Source organism: Oncorhynchus tshawytscha, linkage group LG16, assembly GCF_018296145.1.
Source record: "Oncorhynchus tshawytscha isolate Ot180627B linkage group LG16, Otsh_v2.0, whole genome shotgun sequence".
Classification (NCBI taxonomy): domain Eukaryota; kingdom Metazoa; phylum Chordata; class Actinopteri; order Salmoniformes; family Salmonidae; genus Oncorhynchus; species Oncorhynchus tshawytscha.
In genome coordinates this window covers 75,645,762-75,671,974 of record NC_056444.1, presented here as the reverse complement: position 1 = coordinate 75,671,974, position 26,213 = coordinate 75,645,762, and the positions used below count along the sequence as shown (strand labels likewise).

Here is a 26,213-nt window from a genome sequence, read left to right as displayed (position 1 = left end):
CAGTGGCATCAGAGGTGTAGTGTGTGTAGGGCGTACGTTTACAAATACATCTACTGCTCTTCAAGGGAGATACCCTGCTGCAGGTGTAGGAGTTGGAGACTCTGTCTTTGTGTTTAGGTTACAATTGTTATTTGTGCGTTACTGATTTACATTGGACACATGCCACTGGCACCAATTCTCTACTCTTCAGTCCCCTGGCTGAACAATTTAACAAGATCCCAACAGACAACCCAGTCATAGGCAGTCCTGTGTAGAGTATTCCTCCATTCTCCCATTTCATCTTACTGTTCCTACTGTTTCATCTTCATTCATGTGGCCTCGTTGTAGACATGAGTATGCAGCAAGGATACTATCTGTGTAAGGGTTTTCCTGTGGTGAAGGAGAAGCGGACCAAAATGCAGCGTGGTGGTTATTCATGTTCTTTAATAAAGGAACTAGACATGAAATAACTAACAAAACAATAAATGTGCAAAAACCTAAACAGTTCTATCTGGTGCAAACACAGAGACAGGAACAATCACCCACAAACACCGGGTGAAACCCAGGCTACCTAAGTATGATTCTCAATCAGAGACAACTAATGACACCTGCCTCTGATTGAGAACCATACTAGGCCGAAACATAGAAATACCCAAAACCTAGAAAAACAAACAGACTGCCCACCCAACTCACGCTCTGACCATACTAAATAAATACAAAACAAAGGAAATAAAGGTCAGAACGTGACAGTACCCCCCAAAGGTGCGGACTCCGGCCGCAAAACCTTGACCTATAGGGAAGGGTCTGGGTGGGCGTCTGTCCGCGGTGGCGGCTCTGGCGCGGGATGCGGACCCCACTTCACCATTGTCTTAGTCCGCCTCATTGTCCGCCTCCGTGGCTCTCTAACCAACTCCTCTGAATGACCCCACTGGACAGAGGGGCAGCTCGGGACAGAGGGGCAGCTCGGGAGAGAGGGGCAGCTCGGGACAGAGGGGCAGCTGCTCGGGACAGAGGGGCGGCGGCTCGGGACAGAGGGGGGCGGCAGCTCTGGAACAGGGGGGGCGGCAGCTCGGGACTGAGGAGCTCTGGCGCCTCTGCAATGACTGGCGGGGGCTCTTGCGCCTCTGGACTGAGGCGGGCTGGGGAGCTCTGGCTGGGCAGCGCCGAACAGGCGGGAGACTCCGGCTGCGCTGGACAGGCTGGAGCACCTGTAGGGGTGAGACGGAGAGACAGCCTGGTGCGGGGGGCTGCCACCGGAGGGCTGGTGCGTGGAGGTAGTACCAGATAGACCGGACCGTGCAGGCGCACTGGAGCTCTTGAGCACCTTTGAGCACCGAGCCTGCCCAACCTTACCCGGTTGAATGCTCCCGCCCGCACTGGGCTATGCAGGCGAACCGGGGACACCGTGCGCAAGGCTGGTGCCATGTAAGCCGGCCCAAGGAGACGCACTGGGGACCAGATGCATAGAGCCGGCTTCATGGCACTTGGCTCAATGCTCACTCTAGCCCGGCCGATACGCGGAGCTGGTATGTACCGCACAGGGCTATGCACCTGCACTGGGGACACCTTGCGCTCCACAGCATAACACGTTAGCACAGGTCTCCTACCTGGCTTCGCCACACTTCCTGTGTGCCCCCCCCAAGACATTTTTGGGGCTGCCTCTCGGGCTACCTTCCGCGCCGCCGTGCTTGCTTCGCCAACCTCATTCTCCGATAACCTTCCGCGCACTGCTCCATCGAATCCCAGGCGGGCTCCGGCACTCTCCCTGGGTCGACCGCCCACCTGTCTATCTCCTCCCAAGTTGTGTAGTCCAGATTCTGCTCCCCTGTCCTGAAATCCTGACCTCGCTGTTGCTGTTCCTGCTGCTGCTGCCTCTGTTCCTTCTCCTGCTGCTGCTTTTGCTGCAGCTGCTGTTTACCACACCGCTCGGTCCTGTTAAGGTGGGTGATTCTGTAAGGGTTTTCCTGTGGTGAAGGAGAAGCGGACCAAAATGCAGCGTGGTGGTTATTCATGTTCTTTAATAAAGGAACTAGACATGAAATAACTAACAAAACAATAAATGTGCGAAAACCTAAACAGTTCTATCTGGTGCAAACACAGAGACAGGAACAATCACCCACAAACACACAGTGAAACCCAGGCTACCTAAGTATGATTCTCAATCAGAGGCAACTAATGACACCTGCCTCTGATTGAGACCCATACTAGGCCGAAACATAGAAATACCCCAAACCTAGAAAAACAAACATAGACTGCCCACCCAACTCACGCCCTGACCATACTAAATAAATACAAAACAAAGGAAATAAAGGTCAGAACGTGACAATCTGTAGACCAGATACAGTTTGGGGACAGCCTAATATGAGAGAACAGTCAATCCCATAAGAGTACATTAGCTAAGATCAGACGCCATTGTCAATGCGACACATGCTCACATCTTCTGCTGTCACTCTGACAACACTGTAAGATAAACTGCCAGGGGTCCAAGCTTCAGCACAATACAATGCCCACATTAGCTTGATGCCTGTGAAATCACATTGTCAAGTGTTTGAACTAATTATTTACGTGTGTGTGTGTGTGTGTGTGTGTGTGTGTGTGTGTGTGTGTGTGTGTGTGTGTGTGTGTGTGTGTGTGTGTGTGTGTGTGTGTGTGTGTGTGTGTGAAGAGCTGCTTCTTGATTGATCAGTTCCATTGTTCCCTAGATGTTTCTATTATTCATATTATTATATTATTCTGTGGTATAATGTGACAATAGACAGCTATTGCATTGTGGGGAATTAGTCATTTTAGGGAGTTTACACCGCAAATCCTATGAATAAACAGTTGAGTTATTTCACAGTAAATGAGTTATCATACATTTTAAATGTTCTATTGTTGAGATGACTTAACATAAAAGTATGCCTATGGTTCACAGTAAGCCAATACTCCTAGGCCTTGTACAATAGCAGTAGGAATAATCAACATGTTCTTTGTTGCAATTTGAGTTGTCACACATTTTTTTCTTCCATTCAAAGTGATCATATCTTCTCCCAGAGTGAGCCTATGTATAATGAAATGATAGTGGCATGAAGGTGATATTTAGGCAGCTTGGACCTTAGTCATATTTTCCATAGTTCCATGTTGTTCAAATGTGAGGAGAAAATGTGGTCAAAAATCACTAAATAACAGCTATAAAGCAAATCATTTGACTTTGTCACAAAATTACTTTGAAAAGAAAAGAAAGACATGTTAACGATTCCTTCAATCCATCTCTCTTATAGTTTCTCCATGCAGCCCCCATTCCACCTTTCCTAGATCTCTCTCTCTCTCTCTTTACTCCTTCTTTTTCGTATTTCGCTTCTGTGAGTATGGGTGCATGTCAAGCGATTGTTGAATTGAAATATTGATGTGGAGTATCAAAGCCGTGCGTAGCACTCCAGTGTTTCCAGAACTAACCGTGAGACGCTTTGATCACACACTCCTGTGTTCTGACTTCTGAAGGTGTTAAGAGTGTCAGAAAAACAAAATGCAAACAAACTTCAAGTGCTCCTGATATTGATAAAAATGTTATTTGACAAGTGGAGATGTGTGCTGTCTGTCTGTCCAGGTGACTGGAGAAGCTGTAGTCTGTCTACATGCTAATAGACAGGTGTAGGGCCAAACTGCACATGTGTGGGAATTCAAGATTTCCAGAATATATTATTTCCTCTTTTCTACATCTGGATTCTGGATTTTTTTCCAACCCCCCCATATATATATATTTTTCTTTCTACCAGCTACCTCTACCATCTATCTCTGAAAACCATCCAGTTTTGATTTCTAATTGCCATATATTTTTCAACTGTGCTGGGATGTTGGACAAAAGTTCTGAACCTTTCTTTTCTCATAGTTTCTACAGATAGTACATTTATATATATAGATAATAGTTTTTGCTAAGACTATTATATTATTGATCGATTGACAGTGACTTTTCAATACCTCTGTTTGTTCCATCAGTATTTGAAGACTTATATTTCACAGTATCTACCTGTACTATATTTATGAAGATCAGGATAACAATCATAACTTATTAAGCACTTTGGACAGTGGTAGTTTAATTTTAATTTGGTAGTTTAAGTTTAATTTCCCTACTAAATGTACTGAAATCCCCCCCTACTCTCCTCCTCAACACTCCGTGGAAGTCAGGAAAGGATGGAGTTCTGATTGAACTTTAAAATACTCGTACTGTAGCCTACTGTAAAGTCCAGATGTTGAGATTAATCCTCATTTCACTAATACGATACTGTCACAGTAATTACACACCATATTCTCTTCTTCTTCTCCTTCTGAATGCTTCTAAAGTAAAGCTGCAGGCTTTAAACCTGCTTTCTATCTCCTGTCTTGTCCATTAGCTCACTGTTTATCACATGACTGGCATTTAGTGATTATTACTCAGCTTGGTGCTGTAAAACAGAAGCTGTCTGACATGGGCCTACGTCCCAAATGGCACCCCTATTCCCTATATAGTGCATTACTTTTGACAAGGGCCCATAGGGCTCTGATCAAAAGTAGTGCACTGTGTAGGGAATAGGGTGCCATTTGTGATGTAACCCTGGGCCACCAGTACAAATGCTGTTCCTCTCTCCTCTGCCCTGTGTCTGTGTGGCTGCATGGCCTTTTAGGGTACAGATGGTCATGGCAGCTGGGACAATTTAGTGATCTGAGGGCTTTTAAACTGCACCCCCCCCAGACATGATGATAAAATAGAAAAAACAGCTTGACTAGCTACTAGCATATTCTGCAAGCATTGTTTTGGTTGTCTTCAAAGAGGGAGTTAAGGGGGTTGATTGGTGACAAAAACCTGATGTTTTCTTTAGCTGTAATGGGTGAAAAGTATGACAGTTTGATATACATTAATTCACACATTACAGTATTACACTGCAGAAATTTACCCTGAGATAGTTTGTGTTCTGACCTATTTCATACATGTTATATCAATTACCAATCTATTCTCCCTTCAGTTTAAATTCTTTAAATGGCCTCAATGATATATTATGATAACCCTGAAGTCCTCGTTTTTTATATTCCGAAGGCCGGCTATCTGTCCTCAGCAACCATGAGTGTTTACAGTTGTAAGGCTATCGCAACAGCTGAACACTGGGATGGCTCTCTCGCTGGAAATGAGGGATTTTTTTATAAGGAAGCCTGCTCGCTGTTTGTTCCAGGTCTATTTAAATGAGCTAACACGGGGAAGGGAAGGGAAGCTGTAAGCAGAGCACCACCACATAAGCATTGTTTTCACAGTTCAAAGTGAGGAGAGAGTACTTTGCACTTCAAAGCACCTCATCTGGGAAGGTGGGAGGGGAGGGAGGCAGTCCTACAGTGGGGGGAGGGGTAGGAGGGGAGATGGGGGGAGGAGGGGAAGAGAATGGACAGGAAATAGGAATCAGGGTAATTAACAACTAGTGCTGTGTAACAAAGCCTAACGAGACACACAGCAGCAGCCTGGGTACCTCTGCCTCTCTCCGAGCCTTGAAGATGGGACAGCACTAATATTTGATGTCTTCCTTCTTGGAAGAGCTCTTGCTCTCTTTCATTTGTTTGCATTCTGTTCTTTTTTATTTAAATCATTCCTTATACTATTACATTTTTTAAAGCTGCACTGGGAATCTGTATCCAACGATAGTAGATCAAAGTGCATTCTGTGAAACGTTTTTTTTTTCTTAGAGAACATAGAGACATAACCGTTTTGAAAGGAATGCATTTCAAAGTGAAAATACTGTTTCAACATACCTATTACAGACGTATTTTAACAGGCATATTTTTTGTGTGAAGAATTAGTGAGGATTTCCTCGTCAAAAAGCCATGTTATCTATTGTTTTTTGATGGCAAGCTAAGGTTACAGAAGATTGAATGGATATCTTGTACTGTTCACAAAGGGTGGGTGTAACAACACATTTGTATAAGGAGCTGAATTCTACTGCATAGTAGACAGGATCCTTCAGAGCTGAGAGCCAACTACATACTTTTCTTTGTAGTATTAAGTTAAATGCATAATTTGGGTCATATTTATTGAGATGACATGATGTATGTTCATGCACCACATAATAGATCCTCTCTCTTGAGCCAATATAAAATGGCCATGAAAGGCCTTCCACGTGATTAACATCCTTCATTGCATTAGCATTACATCAAAGCACGAGCTATAAACCTATAATTTATCAAACATTTTAAATATAAAGTCATGATACATTCCCTGTCCCCTTCTGTCACTTTCTTCAGGGTGTTTGCTTTTTTATTTAAACCATAACACACACACACACACACACACACACACACATACATACATATATATATATATATATATATATATATATATATATATACACACACATATATATTAGGGGCAACGCTGCCCCACACTTCTGGCTACAAGCCTTTTTCTTTACAAATGGCAGAGGAAATAATCTCTGCCTCAAATGGTCATAGGGCAAACTCAATCATGTTATAGTGTTATAATAACGTATAGCAGCTGTTCAATAATCAAAATTCCTATGGTCAGATTAGGTTGACAGTGACAACATTTGTAAATATTGCCTGGTGTTAATGTTTAATGCTTGCCCATTCTTGTCCGCATTCAACTAAACTTTTACAAATAAGGTAGCTGGAAAGTAAAATATACTGGTAGTTTACAGTATGACTGATATACAGTTTGTCTTTAATAAGACTGGTGTTTTGTAAGAACACACAATGTCTGTGAATTATCTGCAAAGTTTTCTGCATTCTCTTGGAATGAAAACCCCAGACCTATGAGGATAATGTGGTTCATTGTGAAGAGAAGAGGCTCAGGCTTTGTTCTGCCATTTACATGAGAAATGAGGTAAACTCCAGACTTAGATTTAAACTCAACATTGTAATGGTGAACAGACCTACAGAATGAGATTAACTCTCCCAATCTCTATTCAATGTGCTAGATCTGAAACGACCTTTCCATGACCCTGAAGTGTGAAGGAGTCAAGCACTGGCAGGACCTATTTGATGTGTCACCTAGCAGTGAGAATTAGGGAGGCTTTGATTCGATTTTTATCAATTATCTTTGTGAGGGAAAACATTTAATGTTGCGGTCGTGAGGGCTATGTGTCCGACACTACAGTCAGATCCCAAGTGAAATGCCTGGGAAGGTGTAACCATGAGAAAGACAGAAAAAAGAGAGAAATTCACGGAAGATGATTATAAGCGTTTCAGTTATTTCTGTGATTAAACTGATTTGATTGTGACTTCGAAACGGATTTGATGATGTATTGTCCAGCCTGGTATGATACAGTGTATCACCAATGTACTTGACACTAAATTCTCTGTGATGGCTAATTCATCTCATCTAAAAAAAATAGCTTTACATTATGGTGCTTTGAACACAATTTAAGACATGTATTTGTGAGTTTAACTGCTCATGAACTGTTTATCATGGATATTTTATTGTATAAATATAGCCTATATTTATTGAATTATCATGCTTATTTTTATTATGATTTGGCATACTATTATTCATAATTAATACCGGTTGCAGGTATACTAAAGCAGTTTATATGCTTTATCACGCCTCAAAGTTATGCAGAACATTTGAGGAAGGAGTTGTTTCGCGAGGTCAGGATTTGGTTGAAATTGAGTGAAATTATGAGCAACCCACCCCCTAACCTAATTTATTATCAATGTAACCCCCCTCCCCAAATAATAATCCTCACATCTCCCTCTCTCTCTTCGTTCACTGGTTCTCGTGGAGACCCCGTTGAGAGGACCCTCTCGCCCTATAAAGACGAGATGCAGCCCAACTGCCTTTGACATTATACACAGCATTCATATTGCAATAGTTAATTCCTCACTCGCACTTCAAAAGACACGCTCTGCTCTGTGGTTGAATGCGACTGCTTGTGACCGAAAAGGATTCAAATAAAGTGGAATGAGTTTGGGTTTTTCATTCATTCAGACCATTTTATGAGTTGTAACGAGACGAACTGAGGGCAGTACAATTGTCTTGAATGACATTGGATTACTTTGTTTCGGAATAGGACTGTTTTTATTTCAGGGTCGCTACTGACCCGAGCGCTTGCTTTTGCGCTTCCCTGCACTGCCATCGCCGCTGGTCTGCGCAGCTCGTGTTGCAGGAGCGAGACAGAGCCGGTGAACCGATGGCAGCTCTGACGATACAACGGACTGACAACTTTCTGCACACCTTTTTACAGGTTTGTTAGTAATCATTTTGATACAGATCAGTATAGGCAGTTGTACTTATACCGCTTATGGAGTCCTCGTAAATGTGTGGCAAGAAGAACTTGCGCAACAACTCATTAATAATTGCAGAGTTCTAAAGCTTGATTTCCCACGGATTTTCAGTAGGCTATTCACTGTCTGATGCGTTTATAACTAAGAAAACGTAAAGTATTGTAAAATCTTAAAGAATGAAAGAATGTTAGGAAGTTTTATGTTGAACAAATAACATGGTATCATGATCATTTAATTATTGTGATTGATTAGTGATTGATAACGATTTGCGAATATTGTAGTTTACATTAATCTGCAAACGTCTGTTATCTGATATTCAACAGCAAAAAAAAGTATGACGTGAGAAATAACATACTTATTTACACTATTAATTAATAGAATTGCTGAAATGTAAACATACTTATTGTGAAAGCACTTTGTACAACTTCTGATGTATGAAGTGAGTTCTGAATACATTTGATTGATTGACTTTGAAGTTTTAATGAGCTTGGCTCATTAGTGTGAGGTAGTGAACCATGTTCTTTATCCATCTTCTACCAGGACCGGACCCCCAGCTCATCCCCAGAGGGAGCCCCCAACGCCCTGTCCTTCTTGGCCACCACCTGTAGCCAGGCCTGGCAGGTGGGGGGGACGGTTGTGGGAGGCACTGTGGGCTCCATGGTGGGCTCCGATGGTTCCCAGTTTCCCTATGAGGGGTCCATGAGGGTGGGCGCAGCCTCCGGGATGTTCCAATTATGGAGCAACGAGGTGGCGGTGGCCCCTAGTTCTAGTCTCAGTGCCTCCAGCTTCACTGCAGCCGCGGCCGCCCACCAGGCCATGACGTTAACGGTGCCCAAGGTCCAGTTCCCTGTTGGATGTGGACACAGTCTGCAGTCTGGCCTGGGCCCTCACCCCCACCCCCACGCGCTCCACCATCACCACCACCATCACCACCACCACCACGAGCTGCCCCTGACTCCGCCGGCCGAGCCTCCATCCGCCTACTCCTTCGAGCTCTCTCCAGTCAAGGTCCTCTCGTCCCAGAGCCAGGGCCCCAATGGGCCGCCCTACTACCCTCAACACAACGCAGTCTCTGTGGGACAGAACTTCCCCAGCTTCCTCCAGAACTCTGTCTCTTCTGCCAGGCACCATCTATCCGGAGGACACCACCACGTGGGGGAGGAGGGCCAGCAGGGGTGGTGGAGCCTCCCCCAGACCACTGGCCACAGCAGCTCCTCCAACCACCCCCACGCCTTCTCCCTGGGCCGGCAGCTGGTCCTGGGTCAACAGCCCCAAATCACAGCCCTCCTCCAGGGCACCTCCAAGGGCCTGTTATCCTCCACACGCCGCTGCCGTCGCTGCAAGTGCCCCAATTGCCAGGCCAACGGCGGGGGACTCGAGTTTGGCAAGAAGAGACTGCACATCTGCCACATCCCAGAGTGCGGCAAGGTGTACAAGAAGACGTCTCACCTGAAGGCTCACCTGCGCTGGCATGCCGGGGAGAGGCCGTTCATCTGCAACTGGCTGTTCTGCGGGAAGAGCTTCACGCGCTCCGACGAGCTACAGCGCCACCTCAGAACACACACCGGGGAGAAGAGGTTCGGATGCCAGCAGTGTGGGAAGAGGTTCATGAGGAGCGACCACCTCTCCAAACACGTCAAGACTCACCAGAGTAGGAAGAGCCGGTCCGGTGGAAACACGACAGACTCCCTATTGGCCAATATCAAGAGAGAGCAAAGCAGACTATGAGGGCCGCATTATAGAGTCAAGAGATTGCAATGTGTGACTGCACTGTAACTAACTGCCACAGGCCCTCTGAGATAGAGTGGAGCGAACCACGAGGACAGACTATACACTCTAGCATATTCTGTTGTCGTGAGAGGTATTTCATAACAAGGGAAGCCAAGTGCGTGGCGAGGTTTAGGATTTATATATGGATACAGAGCATTCACTGTGATGGGCATTTCTAGTTATCACACAAAATGATTAGCAAGATCAAAGGAACTCTTTCCTCTTAATGATGACATGGTTCCAACAGTGATCATCTATCAAAGTCCAAGGCATTCATTTGATTTAGATTTGATTTGTAATATTAAAATGTAAATAATTCAGCAAATGTGTGTAATATGCAAATAATCAACTTTCTGCATGTTTCACCTTTTAGAATCTGGAAATCTTTTTGTTAATGAACTGTTAATTACCTGAGGAGGAAAATGTATCTGAAATAAGTATACCACACATTGGTTGATTTTAGAAATGTCCTGTTTGGCCAAATGTATACATTGATCTGACGGTTGATTGGCGGGATCAGTGTGATAATGTTTTATTAATTATTGTTGAAATTGATTAATGTTATTTCATTATAATGTGAATTGCCATTACTATACTGTAGATACAAACAAACATTTGTAAGACTTTGTAAATAATGTATATATTTATTTCACGCACAACCTTATTCAAGTTAAGACCGCATGTACATTTTAATAAATGTAAATTCCTTGCTAAAGCAAATCCATGTTATCTGATGTTATTTTCTCATATTTTGTCAGAGTGATAATGTGAGACTCAAATGCTTGCTATGCCTACTTCCACCTAATACTAGTATTGTGTGAATTTCAGTATTCTATCATTGAAGTGTGAAGGAATGTTTGGGGGCAGTTTGGTGGGGGGGGGGGGGCTGTTTGGGGGCAGTTTGGTAGAGGGGACAAGGGGCTGTTTGAGGGCAGTTTAGTGGGTGGGTGGGGGGCTGTTCAGGGAGTAGTTTGGTGGGGGAGGGGGCTGTCTGGGGGCAGTTTGGTAGAGGGGACAAGGGGCTGTTTGAGGGCAGTTTAGTGGGTGAGTGAGGGGGGCCTGTTTGAGTGCAGTTTGGGGGGGGGGTTCAGGGGAAGTTGTTTCGCCTTCTGCAATCAAGTTCACAATCATGTGGCTTTAATGGCTGTTTACTTTCTCTGAATTGAGGAGATTGAGTCAACAGATGCACTGGCCCTCCACTCGACAGGACTCCCCCTTTGAATGGGACCCCCGTTGCTCACACCCCCCTGTTGCTTAGACCACCCCAGTGGTGACAGGAAAGCCCTTTGATTTTTCCTCTTCATCCCCCCCTCTCTAGCTCCCAGCTTCACCCTCTCCCCAAGCCTCACCCCTCTCTCAACTCTTTCTATCTCCCAGCTTCACCCTCTCCCCAAGCCTCACCCCCTCTCTCAACTCTTTCTATCTCCCAGCTTCACCCTCTCCCCAAGCCTCACCCCCTCTCTCAACTCTTTCTATCTCCCAGCCTCCCCTCTCCCCCAGCCTTACCCTCTCAATTTTAAGGGGCTTTCTCTCCCCTTAGCCTCCTCCCAATTGCCCCCAGCCCCTATATTCCACATCACAGCCGTGTTACTGTCACATCCTGACCTTAGTTCCTTTTTTATGTCTCTATTTTAGTTTGGTCAGGGCGTGAGTTGGGGTGGGCATTCTATATGTTGTTCTATGTTTTTGTATTTCTGTGTTTGGCCTGGTATGGTTCCCGATCAGAGGCAGCTGTTTATCATCGTCTCTGATTGAGAACCATACTTAGGCAGCCTGTTTTCCCACTATGATTTGTGGGTAGTTGTTTTCTGTGTCTGTGTTTTGCCATACAGGACTGTTTCGGTTTTCATTTTTTTCTCTTGTTCTTTTGGTTCGGTTTTCTTTAATTAAAATATGGACACTTACCACGCTGTGCATTGGTCCGATCTTTCCTACTCCTCCTCAGAAGAGTAGGAAAACCGTTACAGAACTACCCACCAATAAAGGACCAAGCAGCGTGGTAACCTGGAGCAGAGGGTTCTGGACTTGGGAGGAGATACTGGAATGCAAGGGACCCTGGGCACAAGCTGGGGAATATCGCCGCCCCAAGGAAGAACTGGAGGCAGCGAGAGCTGGGCGGCGGCGATATGAGGTAAGGCAGCAACAGGCACGAGAGGCAGCCCCAAAACATTGGGGGGGGGGGGACACGGGGAGATTGTCGGAGTCAGGCGATAGACCTGAGCCAACTCCCCGTGCTTACCGGAAGAAGCGCAGTACTGGTCAGGCACGTGTTATGCAGTCAAGCACACGGTGTCGCCAGTACGCGCTCATAGCCCGGTGCGCTATCGGCCAGCCCCCCGCAAGTGCCATGCGAGAGTGGGCATCCAGCCAGGGCGTGTTGTGCCGGCCCAGCGTGTTTGGTCTCCGGTATACCGTTTCGGCCCAGGGTATCCTGTGCCGGCGCTGTGTGCTGTGTCTCCGGGGCGCTGGGAGGGTGCAGTGCGTCCTATGCCTGCGCTCCGCCCGTGCTGGGCGAATGTGGGTATTGAGCCCAAGCGAAATGTGTGAGTGGTATGCACCAGATCTCCAGTGCTCACCCACAGCCCGGTTCAACCTATTCCTGCACTCTGGAGGGTCCGGGCTAAAGTGGTCATCCAGCCTGGAGGAGTGGTGCCAAGGCTGTGCACCAGAGCTCCAGTGCTCCCCCACAGCCCGGTCCATCCGGTGCCTCCTCCACGCACCAGGCCTCCTGTAGGTCTCCCCAGCCTGGTGGATCCTGTGGCAGCCCCACGCACTAGGCTGTCTCTCCGTCTCCTCCCTCCAGGTTCTCTCTCCAGGCCAGAGCCGCCGTCTGTCCTGAGGTGCCAGAGCCGCCTGTCTGTCCTGAGCTGCCAGAGCCACCCGTCTGTCCTTAGCTCCCAGAGCCACCTGTCTGTCCTGAGCTGCCAGAGCCACCCGTCTGTCCTGAGCTGCCAGAGCCGCCCGTCAGTCAGGAGCTGCCAGAGTCACCCTTCACTACGGCGCTGCCGGAGTCTCCCGCCTGTCCGGCACTGCCGGAGTCTCCCATCTACTCGGGCCCGCTGCAAGGGTCCCCAGTCCGAGGTCGGCGGCGAGGGTCACCGCTCCAAAGGCACCACTTAAGCGGGCAAACAAAGACTATGGTGGAGTGGGGTCCATGTCCCGCGCCAGAGCCGCCACCCAGACCCTCCCCTACAGGTTCAGGTTTTGCGGCCGGAGTCCGCACCTTTGGGGGGTGGGTACTGTCACGTTCTGACCTTAGTTCCTTTCTTATGTCTTTGTGTTAGGTTGGTCAGTGCGTGATTTGGGGTGGGTAGTCTATGTTCCTTTTTCTAGGTTGTTATATTTCTATGTGTTTGGCCTAGTATGGTTCTCAATCAGAGGCAGGTGTCGTTGTCTCTGATTGAGAATCATACTTAGGTAGCCTGTTTTCCCCATTTTAGTTGTGGGTGTTTAATTTCTGTTTAGTGTCTGTTCACCTGGCAGAACTGTTTCGTTTTCTCTTCCTTATTATTTTGTGTAGTGTTCAATTTGTTCAATTAAAACATGATGAACATTTACCACGCTGCATTTTGGTCCTCCTCTCCTTCCACCAACGAGAAGCGTTACACAGGGCTAGGTCATCGTTCCTTTTAGATTAGAATAAAGAGACAAACTGAGACTGACATTAATTGTTACATTCGGATATATACTGAACAAAAATGTATACACAACATGCAACAATTTCTAAGATTTTACTGAGTTAAAGTCAAGTTAAAATCAATCAATTAAAATAAATTAATTAGGCCCTAATCTATGGATTTCACATGACTGGGAATACAGATATGCATCTGTTGGTCACAGATACCTTAAAAAAAAAGTAGGGACGTGGATCAGAAAAGCAGTCAGTATCTGGTGTGGCCACCATTTGCCTGATGTAGCGCGACCCATCTCCATCACATAGAGTTGATCAGGCTGTTGAATGTGGAATGTTGTCCCACTCCTCTTCAATATTTTGAACGGATTCGGTTGTAATACCCATGTATTAATAATCTGAATATATATGGAAATATATCAGGAGTATCTCAATGTTAGAGGGATGTACCTTCAGAAAATACATAAAAATAGGCCATTCTTAATTAAAAAGTTCACTTTATTTAATATAATACAACAGATTCTATTCCATTAAATATGTCATCTTTATAACCCATATTTCCTCTCTTTAGTCTATATTCATTTCAGGACTGGTATTCCTTCATATTTAAGTCACATGCACAAAATGCTAGATCAAAAATTGCCATTGAAATATGACAGTCTTCACTGTTTAACTTTACAAACGGCACCCAGTAGTCACTGAGTACCCTGGGTTTGTATGAGATGGTGTTCTGAATTGAAACAGTCACGGTAGGGCTCTCCTCCGTGCTGATATTTGAAATAGATTTAGCTGGAGGTGCCATTGCAACTCGAAGCCATTGATCTTTGGTGCAGAGGTCTTGTTAGGCTACTATCTGGATGTGGAAGCCTTACTGGTCATAGAGAGGAATTAACCAAAAGCGGACATGCTAGATGTCAGACTCTTCTCTTATCGTCTCTGTTTACAGTCATTTGCTTTGATTAATAGGAGGAAAGGTTGGGCGTTGAAATACACAACATCACAACTACATGTATTTGATGTGTTAAACACAACAGTTGGTAATACTATTGTAGTGGCAATACGAACTGAAGTATTTGATGTCTCAAAAACGTCCGTTTTGAAACACATCTCATTTTGATGTGGACAGAGGATGCAGAACTTTTTATCCATAATGTCAACAGACACAATAACCCAAGTAGTTAGCGGTCTCTAAACTGTCCTCCTTTATCTAGAAGAAGAGATGTAAGCCCGAGCCAACAGTATGGTGTGTAGTAGTGTGCATTAGCAAAAGCCAGATGATAAATACAGCAGAAAGCTGTGGCACATCAACACTGGACTTAACTGACAGACGACTGTGTGACATCTTGTTTCATATTTCAACACAACCCATGAATGTCTCCTAGGACGTACCTAGAGGACGTCAAGAAAATATACATTTGAAAAATCAGTTGGTCTCTATCACCAAGCATTGGTATGGTCATTTCTCTGGCCACCTCTTCATAGTCCTGGCTCGATTCCTTCCTCTCCTCCCATCCTCTCCTCATCTCTTATAATCCTCCCCTTTCTCTCTGACGTTTAGCGAAAGGATGGGAGCAAAGGACACAAGGGGAAGACCTCAATTACATACTCCTTTCGTCCTCTCTCTTCTTCTCCTTCTCAAAACGAATTGGATTTGAAAGCCAGAGGTCCCTTCCCTCTGACCATTTCCTCCAATTGAGGAGAGAGGATGTGAGGAGTATGTAATTGAGAACTTACCTAGGAATCCATCTGTATCTGAATCTGAGGAAAGACTGAGTCTGAGTGATGCCACTCCTGCAGAGTGCCTCCAGGGGGCTCCCTCACCCCTTTATATTATGGAATATGCAGATCAAACAAGAGCCAGCTTCGGTCAAACAGAAAAAGAGAACATGGGAGTCCTCTCATTCTCGTCTTTTTTGAAACACTGCGGTAGGAGCAGAAAAGCTATTTTCTATAACAGATGAATCCAAACTTCTACATATGTACAGATCAAATCTATTAATCTAGCTGGCATCCCCTCTCTCCTCAATGTCTACTACAGCAACATAGTGTACTGTAGGCCCTGTTGAGTGGAGAAATGATGACATGTTTCAACAATGGCCTGAAAATACAAATAGTTGTCTTTATAAAGGAGGGATAGAAGAATCCAGCAGTGTGAGAGAGCTGAGAGAAAGAGTCATTCAGATCTACACTCCTTTTCTCTTCAGGGTGGAGTTCTTTAATCTGCATGTTGGCACAAGATGAGCAACCGCCTATCATGTACACACGCACAAACGCATTTTACAGACATGCAGTATGTACACACTTCTCCAGTAACCCCCCCATGGCATTTCCATATGAAGAAATCCCTGGCCTGTAGAAAGACAGTACAATAGATACTGTATAGAAATTCTCTAACAATAAAACAAGCAAAGTCATCAGTCCCCATAATACCTGATGTCCATAGAGTTTTCTTCATACAGTCAGCCATCGCATCATCTGTCTGGCTGCTACACGTCTTCAACCTGGCATCACATGATCAATGATCTAATGACTGTTTATCATTTCAGCCCATACTGTATATTCCATTAGAATCCTGGGATATTTTTCTCATGATGCCAGTGAACCATCCTGTAACAGTCTGAAAAAGCAGCCTCCATCTAGTCCTTGCTCCATAAAGAGAGTCATCCATCCATCTTCAAAAGTTCCCTAAAGTTACAATAGCATCAACAGACGTTAGGCCTACATGAGGTCCCCCTGCTTCTCTCTGCACTAGCTGTGGAGGTCCATGACCTCTCAGTTTTCCTCCTATCGGTCACGGTTCATAGGTCATCTTCATTGAGCTGGGCCAGGTTGCTGGAGCGCCGGCCAGCCGAGGGACCAGGGATGGATACAGGAGGAGGTCCAGCCTCACCAGGCAGCGCTCTGCTACGGCAGCCCTCTCCTGCTCTCTGCTGGGGGAGAGGAGGACACTCAGATTAAAATACGTTTTTACATGAAATGCTGATAGATTGAATGAAATGTAACCTAAATAACTAGTACTAGGTTAATGTTGTTGTTTTTCTGTTGAACAGATGCATATGCCTTACTATAGCCATTGTGGTAGAAATCTAGATGTCAGGGGAAATGTTAAAGAACTAAGATGCTTAGCAAATGAGTCACCATATCAGCAACAGCCATTTGTGTTTTTTTATTCTTCTGTTAACAATATCAGTCACAACAACACAATGCGGAAATTCCACCATGAGAGAGAACAATTTGGCCATTGATAGGCATCTCTGAATTTCGGACGTGCTTCTCTGGGTCAGCCTCTTTCCTGTTTGTTATGTACCCATAGGCCCCATGCAGCCCCGAGAAAATACGTAGAACAACAAACCAGCTAGACAGAACCAATGTTAGTCTGTCGGCACCACTCACTATGTACAAGCAGCAGAGATGGTCTGTATTAGTGAAGACAGAGGGTTGTGTGGTTCATGGTTGGTCTGAGATACTCAACAGTGGTCAACAACAGAATACCTATCTAGCGTTATTGTTCCCCAGTCTGAAAGGAGAGAAGGATGATGATGATGAGTTGTGGCTAAATAGAGCTATTAGTGTACAGCGACACACCTCCATTCTGTGGTTCTTCATATTGTTTCAGACAAAACACCTCTACAATATTCTCAATGCTCTTTCATTCTGAAGAATAATTCTGTTTTCTGTTTCTGGCCAACAGGGGGAGTAGTAGCCTACCTCTCATTTTGATGCAGATTCCTTCTACTTAAATTCCTCCTCTATTCCTGTACAAATCATTCTCGTTTACTGAACCCTTTCAAACTTTAATGAACGTAAATGAGCGTATAATAATTATAATTATATGAACCATTATTAATTATTTCTCTAAATGTTCTTGACATGGGTGATAGATCATGCCTATAAGACATACAATAAAACTAGAAAGCAGATTGAAATGTAGTGATGTGTAAATTATATAATTACATTTCAGCATGCTTTCCATAACAAAGCAGGGGAATAGGTTCTAGGAAATTAGGTATTTTACAGAAGTTCCATCCCGAGAATAAATCACTTTTCTCCCAGGTAACTTGGCATACAGTGGGGCAAAAAAGTATTTAGTCAGCCACCAAGAGAGAGAGAGTCCTGAGAGAGTGAGAGAGTCCTGTCATTTTCATCATAGGTACACTTCAACGATGACAGACAAAATTAGAAAAAAAATCCTGAAAATCACATTGTAGGATTTTTAATGAATTTATTTGCAAATTATGGTGGAAAATAAGTATTTGGTCAATAACAAAAGTTTATCTCAATATTTTGTTATATACCCATTGTTGGCAATGACAGAGGTCAAACCTTTTCTGTAAGTCTTCACAAGGTTTTCACACATTGTTGCTGGTATTTTGGCCCATTCCTCCATGCAGATCTCCTCTAGAGCAGTGATGTTTTGGGGCTGTTGCTGGGCAACACAGACTTTCAACTCCCTCCAAAGATTTTCTATGGGGTTGAGATCTGGAGACTGGCTAGGCCACTCCAGGACCTTGAAATGCTTCTTACGAAGCCACTCCTTTGTTGCCCGGGCGGTGTGTATGGGATAATTGTCATGTTGAAAGACCCAGCCACGTTTCATATTCAATGCCCTTGCTGATGGAAGGAGGTTTTCACTCAAAATCTCACGATACATGGCCCCATTCATTCTTTCCTTTACATGGATCAGTCGTCCTGGTCCCTTTGCAGAAAAACAGCACCAAAGCATGATGTTTCCACCCCCATGCTTCACAGTAGGCATGGTGTTCTTTGGATGCAACTCAGCATTCTTTGTCCTCCAAACACGACGAGTTGAGTTTTTACCAAAAAGTTCTATTTTGGTTTGATCTGACCATATGACATTCTCACAATCTTCTTCTGGGTCATCCAAATGCTCTCTAGCAAACTTCAGACGTGCCTGGACATGTACTGGCTTAATCAGGGGGACACGTCTGGCACTGCAGGATTTGAGTCCCTGGCGCCGTAGTGTGTTACTGATGGTAGGCTTTGTTACTTTGGTCCCAGCTCTCTGCAGGTCATTCACTAGGTCCCCTGTGTGGTTCTGGGATTTTTGCTCACCGTTCTTGTGATCATTTTGACCCCACGGGGTGAGACCTTGCGTGGAGCCCCAGATCGAGGGAGATTATCAGTGGTCTTGTATGTCTTCCATTTCCTAATAATTGCTCCCACAGTTGATTTCTTCAAACCAAGCTGCTTACCTATTGCAGATTCAGTCTTCCCAGCCTGGTGCAGGTCTACAATGTTGTTTCTGGTGTCCTTTGACAGCTCTTTGGTCTTGGCCATAGTGGAGTTTGGAGTGTGACTGTTTGAGGTTGTGGGCTGGTGTCTTTTATACTGATAACAAGTTCAAACAGGTGCCATTAATACCGGTAACGAGTGGAGGACAGAGGAGCCTCTTAAAGAAGAAGTTACAGGTCTGTGAGAGCCAGAAATCTTGCTTGTTTATAGGTGACCAAATACTTATTTTCCACCATCATTTGCAAATAAATTCATTAAAAATCCTACAATGTGATTTTCTGGATTTTTTAAATCATTATGTCTGTCATAGTTGAAGTGTACCTATGATGAAAATTACAGGCCTCTCTCGTCTTTTTAAGTGGGAGAACTTGCACAATTTTTTGCCCCACTGTATGTATTCACCCCCTTTGCTATGAAGCCCTAAATAAGATCTAGAGTAACCAATTACCTTCAGAAGTCACATAATTAGTTAGATTTCACACAGGTGGACATCATTTAAGTGTCGCATGATCTGTCACCTGATCTCAGTATATATACACACCTGTTCTGAAAGGCCTCAGAGTCTGCAACACCACTAAGCAATGGGCACCACAAAGCAAGCGACACCATGAAGACCAAGGAGCTCTCCAAACAAGTCAGGGACAAAGTTGTGGAGAAGTACAGATTAGGGTTGGGTTATAAAAAAATATCTGAAACTTTGAGCATCCCACAGAGCACTATTAAATCCATTATTAAAAAATTGAAAGATTATGGCTCCACAACAAACCTGCCTAGAGAGGGCCGCCCACCAAAACTCACAGACTAGGCAAGGAGGGCATTAATCAGAGAGGCAACAAAGAAACCAAAGATAACCCTGAATGAAATGCAAAGCTCCACAGTGGAGATTGGAGTATTTGTCCATAAGACCACTTTAAGCCGTACACTCCACAAAGCTGGGCTTTACGGAAGAGTGGCCAGAAAAAAGCTATTGCCTAAAGAAAAAAATAAGCAAATAAGTTTGGTTCGCCAAAAGGCTCGTGGGAGACTCCCCAAACATATGGAAGAAGGTAGTCTGGTCAGATGAGACTAAAATTTAGCTTTTTGGCCATCAATGAAAACGCTATGTCTGGCGTAAACCCAACACCTCTCATCACCCCGAGAACATCCTCCCTACAGTGAAGCATGGTGGTGGCATCATCATGCTGTGGGGATGTTTTTAATCGGCAGGGACTGGGAAACTGGTCAGAATTGAAGGAATGATGGATGGCTCTAAATACAGGGAAATTCTTGAGGGAAACCTGTTTCAGTCTTCCAGAGATTTGAGATTGGGACGGAGGTTCACCTTCCAGCAGGACAATGACCCTAAGCATACTGCTAAAGCAACGCTCGAGTGGTTTAAGGGGAAACATTTAAATGTCTTGGAATGGCCTCGTCAAAGCCCAGACATCAATCCAATTGAGAAGCTGTGGTATGACTTAAATATTGCGGAACCCATCCAACTTGAAGGAGCTGGAGCAGTTTTACCTTGAAGAATGGGCAAAGATCCCAGTGGCTAGATGTGCCAAGCTTATAGAGACATACTCCAAGAGACTTGCAGCTGTAACTGCTGCAAAAGGTGGCTCTTCAAAGTATTGACTCGCTTTTGGGGGGGAATGAATCGTTATGATTTCTGTTTTTTTGTCTTATTTCTTGTTTGTTTTACAAAGAAAAATATTTTGCATCTTCAAAGTGGTAGGCATGTCGTGTAAATCTAGTGATAACCCCCAAAAAAAAAATTCCAATTCCAATTTTAATTCGCAAGCCACTGTAATTTGCTAGTTCCGTTTCACGCCATGCTGGTCATACAAATATTGTTTTATAACTTACTGGTTTCCCGCTGTTATTTATCATGAGAAAAGGGAGTGATTTTGACCGGTAAATCCCGGTAACCGGGTTATACAAACCCTAGTCCGTGCATGTGCACATATGTGTGTGTGCGCATGCATCTGTGTGCTTGCATGTGTTTGTGTGTGTGTACGTGCGTAGACCTGTGTGCTATACAGCCCATTGGACACAGCTTGGCACTGCAGGGGGGTTTGGGTCCTGGAGTAGTGAGACAGGCCAGACTGGTCGGTGAAGGCTAGCTGGATGTGAGACCGAGAGACTGTTGTCTGGGAGTTCCTACTGACCAGAGGAGACTGCAAACACACACACAAGACCACACACAACACAACTAAACATCAGGTACTGAGAGCTGAGAGCAAACAAATTATTGTTCATCTTTATTGTTACATGAAAAAAGTTTGTCATGAGATCTCAGATTATTTCAGATTTTCAGATGAGGATATTAATTAAAGGATTCCCGTGTAGTCTGTAGTGTAATGTAGTCTGTAGTGTGGATGTTGTGGTCTATGTAATGTAGTCTGTAGTGTGGATGTTGTGGTCTATGTAATGTAGTCTGTAGTGTGGATGTTGTGGTCTATGTAATGTAGTCTGTAGTGTGGATGTTGTGGTCTATGTAATGTAGTCTGTAGTGTGGATGTTGTGGTCTATGTAATATAGTCTGTAGTGTGGATGTTGTGGTCTATGTAATGTAGTCTGTAGTGTGGATGTTGTGGTCTATGTAATGTAGTCTGTAGTGTGGATGTTGTGGTCTATGTAATGTAGTCTGTAGTGTGGATGTTGTGGTCAATATAATGTAGTCTGTAGTGTGGATGTTGTGGTCTATGTAATGTAGTCTGTAGTGTGGATGTTGTGGTCTATGTAATATAGTCTGTAGTGTGGATGTTGTGGTCTATGTAATGTAGTCTGTAGTGTGGATGTTGTGGTCAATATAATGTAGTCTATAGTGTGGATGTTGTGGTCTATGTAATGTAGTCTGTAGTGTGGATGTTGTGGTCTATGTAATGTAGTCTGTAGTGTGGATGTTGTGGTCTATGTAATATAGTCTGTAGTGTGGATGTTGTGGTCTATGTAATGTAGTCTGTAGTGTGGATGTTGTGGTCTATATAATGTAGTCTGTAGTGTGGATGTTGTGGTCTATATAATGTATTCTGTAGTGTGGATGTTGTGGTCTATGTAATGTAGTCTATAGTGTGGATGTTGTGGTCTACGTAATGTAGTCTGTAGTGTGGATGTTGTGGTCTATGTAATATAGTCTGTAGTGTGGATGTTGTGGTCTATGTAATGTAGTCTGTAGTGTGGATGTTGTGGTCTATGTAATATAGTCTGTAGTGTGGATGTTGTGGTCTATGTAATGTAGTCTGTAGTGTGGATGTTGTGGTCAATATAATGTAGTCTATAGTGTGGATGTTGTGGTCTATGTAATGTAGTCTGTAGTGTGGATGTTGTGGTCTATGTAATGTAGTTGGTAGTGTGGATGTTGTGGTCTATGTAATATAGTCTGTAGTGTGGATGTTGTGGTCTATGTAATGTAGTCTGTAGTGTGGATGTTGTGGTCTATATAATGTAGTCTGTAGTGTGGATGTTGTGGTCTATATAATGTATTCTGTAGTGTGGATGTTGTGGTCTATGTAATGTAGTCTATAGTGTGGATGTTGTGGTCTATGTAATATAGTCTGTAGTGTGGATGTTGTGGTCTATATAATGTAGTCTGTAGTGTGGATGTTGTAGTCTATGTAATGTAGTCTGGAGCGTGGATGTTGTGGTCTATATAATGTAGTCTGTAGTGTGGATGTTGTGGTCTATATAATGTTTTCTGTAGTGTGGATGTTGTGGTCTATGTAATGTAGTCTATAGTGTGGATGTTGTGGTCTATGTAATATAGTCTGTAGTGTGGATGTTGTGGTCTATATAATGTAGTCTGGAGCGTGGATGTTGTGGTCTATATAATGTAGTCTGTAGTGTCGATGTTGTGGTCTATGTAATGTAGTCTGAAGTGTGGATGTGGCTAGAGCCCATTCCAGTCCAGCGAGCTAAACAGGGACAGCAGCGTCTCTTTGTTTTTGGTCAAACAGAAGCAATGTGTCTGACAGCTGTAGGTCACTGGTGTGTGTGTGTGTGTGTGTGTGTGTGTGTGTGTGTGTGTGTGTGTGTGTGTGTGTGTGTGTGTGTGTGTGTGTGTGTGTGTGTGTGTGCGTGTGTGTGACTGGACCCCTTTACCGCTGGCAATGTGTGTGACCTTACCTCCCGGGGTGTGTGTCTGTGTGTACAGTTTGAATGTGTGACCTTACCTCCTGGGGTGTGTTTGTTTCGCCAGGTCCCTGGGGGGAGGTTCCCCCCTGGCTGGGCAGGTAGAGGGTGGGGAGGGAGGTGTTGTACGACAGGAGGCAGGGCAGGCACTGGCGGTCGATGGAGGCTGAAGAGTGGGGGCGCAGGGGGCCGCTGGCCGCAGACAGGGGGGCTCTCATGCTCCGGCCCAGGCTGTTGGACTTGCTGTTACTCTCCCTCCGCTGGTACTCAATGGGAGACTGGAGGGCTGGATGAATGAATGGTAGAAGACGGAGAGAGAGGACTTAGACTAGGCACCTTTTTTATTTTTAAAGTGTTTTTTCTATGGTCAAATTATTAGTATTGGAAATTGTAGTTTTATGGTTTGTGTAAGTCGACTTGATACTGAACTGCTTTTGGCTAACATTACTGCTCAACAGAGGTGTGGACTCAAGTCACATGACTTGGACTCGAGTCAGACTCGAGTCACAAATATGGTGACTTGCAACTCGACTTTGACTTTAATACCAATGACTCGTGACTTAACTTGGACTTGAGCCTTTTGACTCGAACTGACTTGATACCCTCCCCAAGCCCAAACATAATGTGCTATTAAATAAAGTGTGCAGAGCATCAACTCTTCATTTAACGGATTACAGTTGGAATTGGACAGCAGCCAATTAAATTGTGCCAGCTGAGGAAAAGTTCCGCGTGGCAGTGCAGAGGAACGTCAGCAGGTGAATTCAGATGGAGCACTTGGAAAGATGATACCCTAAATTCTACATTTCAGATATAAAGATGATGCTGTATCAACAAAAAACGGATTGCAACTTGCAAAACATGCAGGGAGAAATTTACAGACGGAGGCGCAACAATTTCCAACCTTGTTTGACATTTTTAGCTGCACAAAGAATGGTACACTGTGGCTAATATATCCGACAGCTATATATAACTTTGCTAGTGTAGCATGTAGGCTAACGTAACGTTAAATCAAGTCAGTCAGTGCGGGAACGTGATCATTGCACCCAAGATTGAGCTAGAACTGGCTAGGCAGTTGGTAACCTAAATCCTGCCTGATGTTACTGCTGTTCCTAAAACCATTGACATACATTAGCCTATTGTAACCACACACAGGGAGGGTGTGTGTGCGTGTAAGGTTGGGCGATTCTGTACAAGCCAACATCACCCTATTGCACCACAATCCTCGATCGCAATGGGAGGGGCGGGTCTTTCTCATGGCTACCCATGTATTTCCATGGAAATATAACGTTTATTTGGAAAGTAATAAACATATATATTTGTAAAAGCATTCATGACTTGCGTAAATGTAATGTACTAAGTTTTACTCTTGTTAGAAATATGAAATAGTAACAACTTGACTTGAGACTTGTCGGTCTTGACTTGGGACTTGAGGGCTAAGACTTGAGACTTGTGACTTGTAAAACAACGACTTGGTCCCACTGCTCAGTGCTCACATTGCATAAGTGGCAAGAAAGCTGAAAGGTCTAAACATCAGACGTGTGACTGGTAAAGGTTTGTTTTGCCATCAGTTTGTCTCCAATCGGACCATTTGAGGAAGTTGAGCTTAAGCCGAAGGGCCAGACATGAGTAACTTGTACGTGGTTGTTTACCATTTGGTTTTGTCTATCTGGGTCTGCAGCCCTACCATTGAGCATGTTGGCAGTCTAGATATGAATCCTGAAAGTAAAGCTGTTGTGTTTTTCCATCCCACCATTGAGGAAGTTCCTCTGGGTCTCCAGGATCTGTCCCACATCATGGACCCAGGCCCTGCAGACCTCTGGGGAGGCGGCCTGCAGCACATAGCGTGCCACGCTCCCATCAGTTCCCCGTGACGTCAACACCAGGCGGTCCACCTCCCCCTCCACTGGAGCCTCCACACCCAGACAGCTCACCTGGAACACATCGCAGGTGTATGCAGTAGAGTGGCACAATTCTGGTTACTTAACCACAATTCCCAGGTTTTCCAGAAATCCTGGATGGAAGATTTTCTGGAATAAGGAAGGAATCCGTGAATCCTCAAACCAGAATTTCTGGAAAACCTGGGAACGTTACTGACGGGATTAATAGAGTTGACACGATTACATTTTCCAATCATATTTGTTCTACGTGATGCATATCTATCTGAACATTCCTGTAATGTTCCATCCACCTGGAAAAGACCACATCTGACCTCCATCTGGTGGAGGAGAGCAAGTCATTAAATACCTCACCAACACTGAACAAAGACCAGACACAGATGCTTCAGAGACTTCCAAGAACATTCACAACCCTGTCCATGTGTCTCGGACTGCTGGTGGTTATGTAATTGGTACACAACGTTAGATTTGGACAAACATTTTGTTTGTTTACACTGACTGGTTATGCCAGTGTAGCTAATTACAGTCACATTTTATTGTTTTGTTTCTAACTTTAATTGAAGTTTCTGCATTCAAACTAATCTGAAATTAAATAAGAGAATAGAAGAAGAATTAGAAGAAGAGAAGAGACCCACCTTGATGCTGCTCTTGAAGGTGTAACCAGGAAGTGAGAACCCTTTCTTCCTGTCAATTGGCTCACTGAAGATGACCAGCTGTTCAAACAGGAAGACCCGCCTCTCCTTGGCTCGGGACAGAAAGCTGCTGTCCTGTTCCATCACTGTGAAGGTGTCCTGCTGGAGCAGCTTCCCCTGCGCCGTGATCTTACCCTGGGGACAAAAGGAAGGATGGAGGGAGAGATGGAGAGAAGAGACACAGGATTAATAGAGGATAGAGGTTTACTATATGGCTTGCAGCGGACCTCTGCTTGAGCCCCTGGCCAGTGACTTGATGTTTTCCAGAACTAGCAGACCTGATTCAAATGATCACCTAATCACCTAACCCCTCATTAGTTGAATCAACAGTTCTAGTTCTGGAATACATGAAATAAATTGACTGGCTGGGCCTGGAGTTACTTCAGAAGAGGTTTGGCAAACACTGGCTTACAGTGCAGTACATCAATTGTGAGAACTATTTTAAAGAGAGACCTAGGGCTTGATTCAATTTGTGCCGCGGAAGTTCATCGCTATAGAAATGTGAAGATAATTTCCAATTGAGCTGACATACGCAACGTTTAACGTGTCGGCAGTCTTGGCTAACGCGGGAACATTGCCTTTACATTTCAATGGCACTGAAGTTCCACGATACAGATTAAACTGAGCCCTATATTCCAATGCCTT

The 26,213-nt window shown here is 44.4% G+C and overlaps 2 protein-coding genes across 4 annotated transcripts in view; one reads left to right on the top strand and one right to left on the bottom strand.

The window, feature by feature from the left end:
* The first annotated feature begins 7,504 nt into the window (after positions 1-7,504).
* LOC112216360 (transcription factor Sp5-like) lies at positions 7,505-10,707 on the top strand. The gene is made up of 2 exons (XM_024376299.1): positions 7,505-8,177; positions 8,758-10,707. Exons 1-2 carry the CDS (start codon positions 8,124-8,126, stop codon positions 9,943-9,945), a joined length of 1,242 nt encoding a protein of 413 aa, XP_024232067.1. The 5' UTR covers positions 7,505-8,123; the 3' UTR covers positions 9,946-10,707.
* A 3,391-nt stretch (positions 10,708-14,098) lies between these two features.
* LOC112216361 (rho guanine nucleotide exchange factor 25) overlaps positions 14,099-26,213 on the bottom strand; it is an 81,017-nt gene continuing 68,902 nt past the window's right edge. For 2 of the 3 annotated variants that reach the window (XM_042299648.1, XM_042299645.1), the window contains 5 exons: positions 25,512-25,703; positions 24,732-24,912; positions 23,023-23,267; positions 20,878-21,027; positions 14,099-16,548 (listed from right to left, as the gene is read on the bottom strand). In XM_042299648.1, the coding sequence (XP_042155582.1) occupies positions 16,417-16,548; positions 20,878-21,027; positions 23,023-23,267; positions 24,732-24,912; positions 25,512-25,703 (900 nt within the window). In that variant the 3' untranslated portion in view covers positions 14,099-16,416. The remainder of the gene's footprint in view (positions 16,549-20,877; positions 21,028-23,022; positions 23,268-24,731; positions 24,913-25,511; positions 25,704-26,213) is intronic. The other variant, XM_042299647.1, reaches the window with a different exon arrangement.

Bases quoted from the DNA above. Each gene is read 5' to 3' on its own strand.
- LOC112216360 (XM_024376299.1), top strand. From the start codon at position 8,124: ATGGCAGCTCTGACGATACAACGGACTGACAACTTTCTGCACACCTTT. The intron at 8,178-8,757 runs GTTTGTTAGTAA...ATCTTCTACCAG, and splicing joins TTCTGCACACCTTTTTACAG to GACCGGACCCCCAGCTCATC.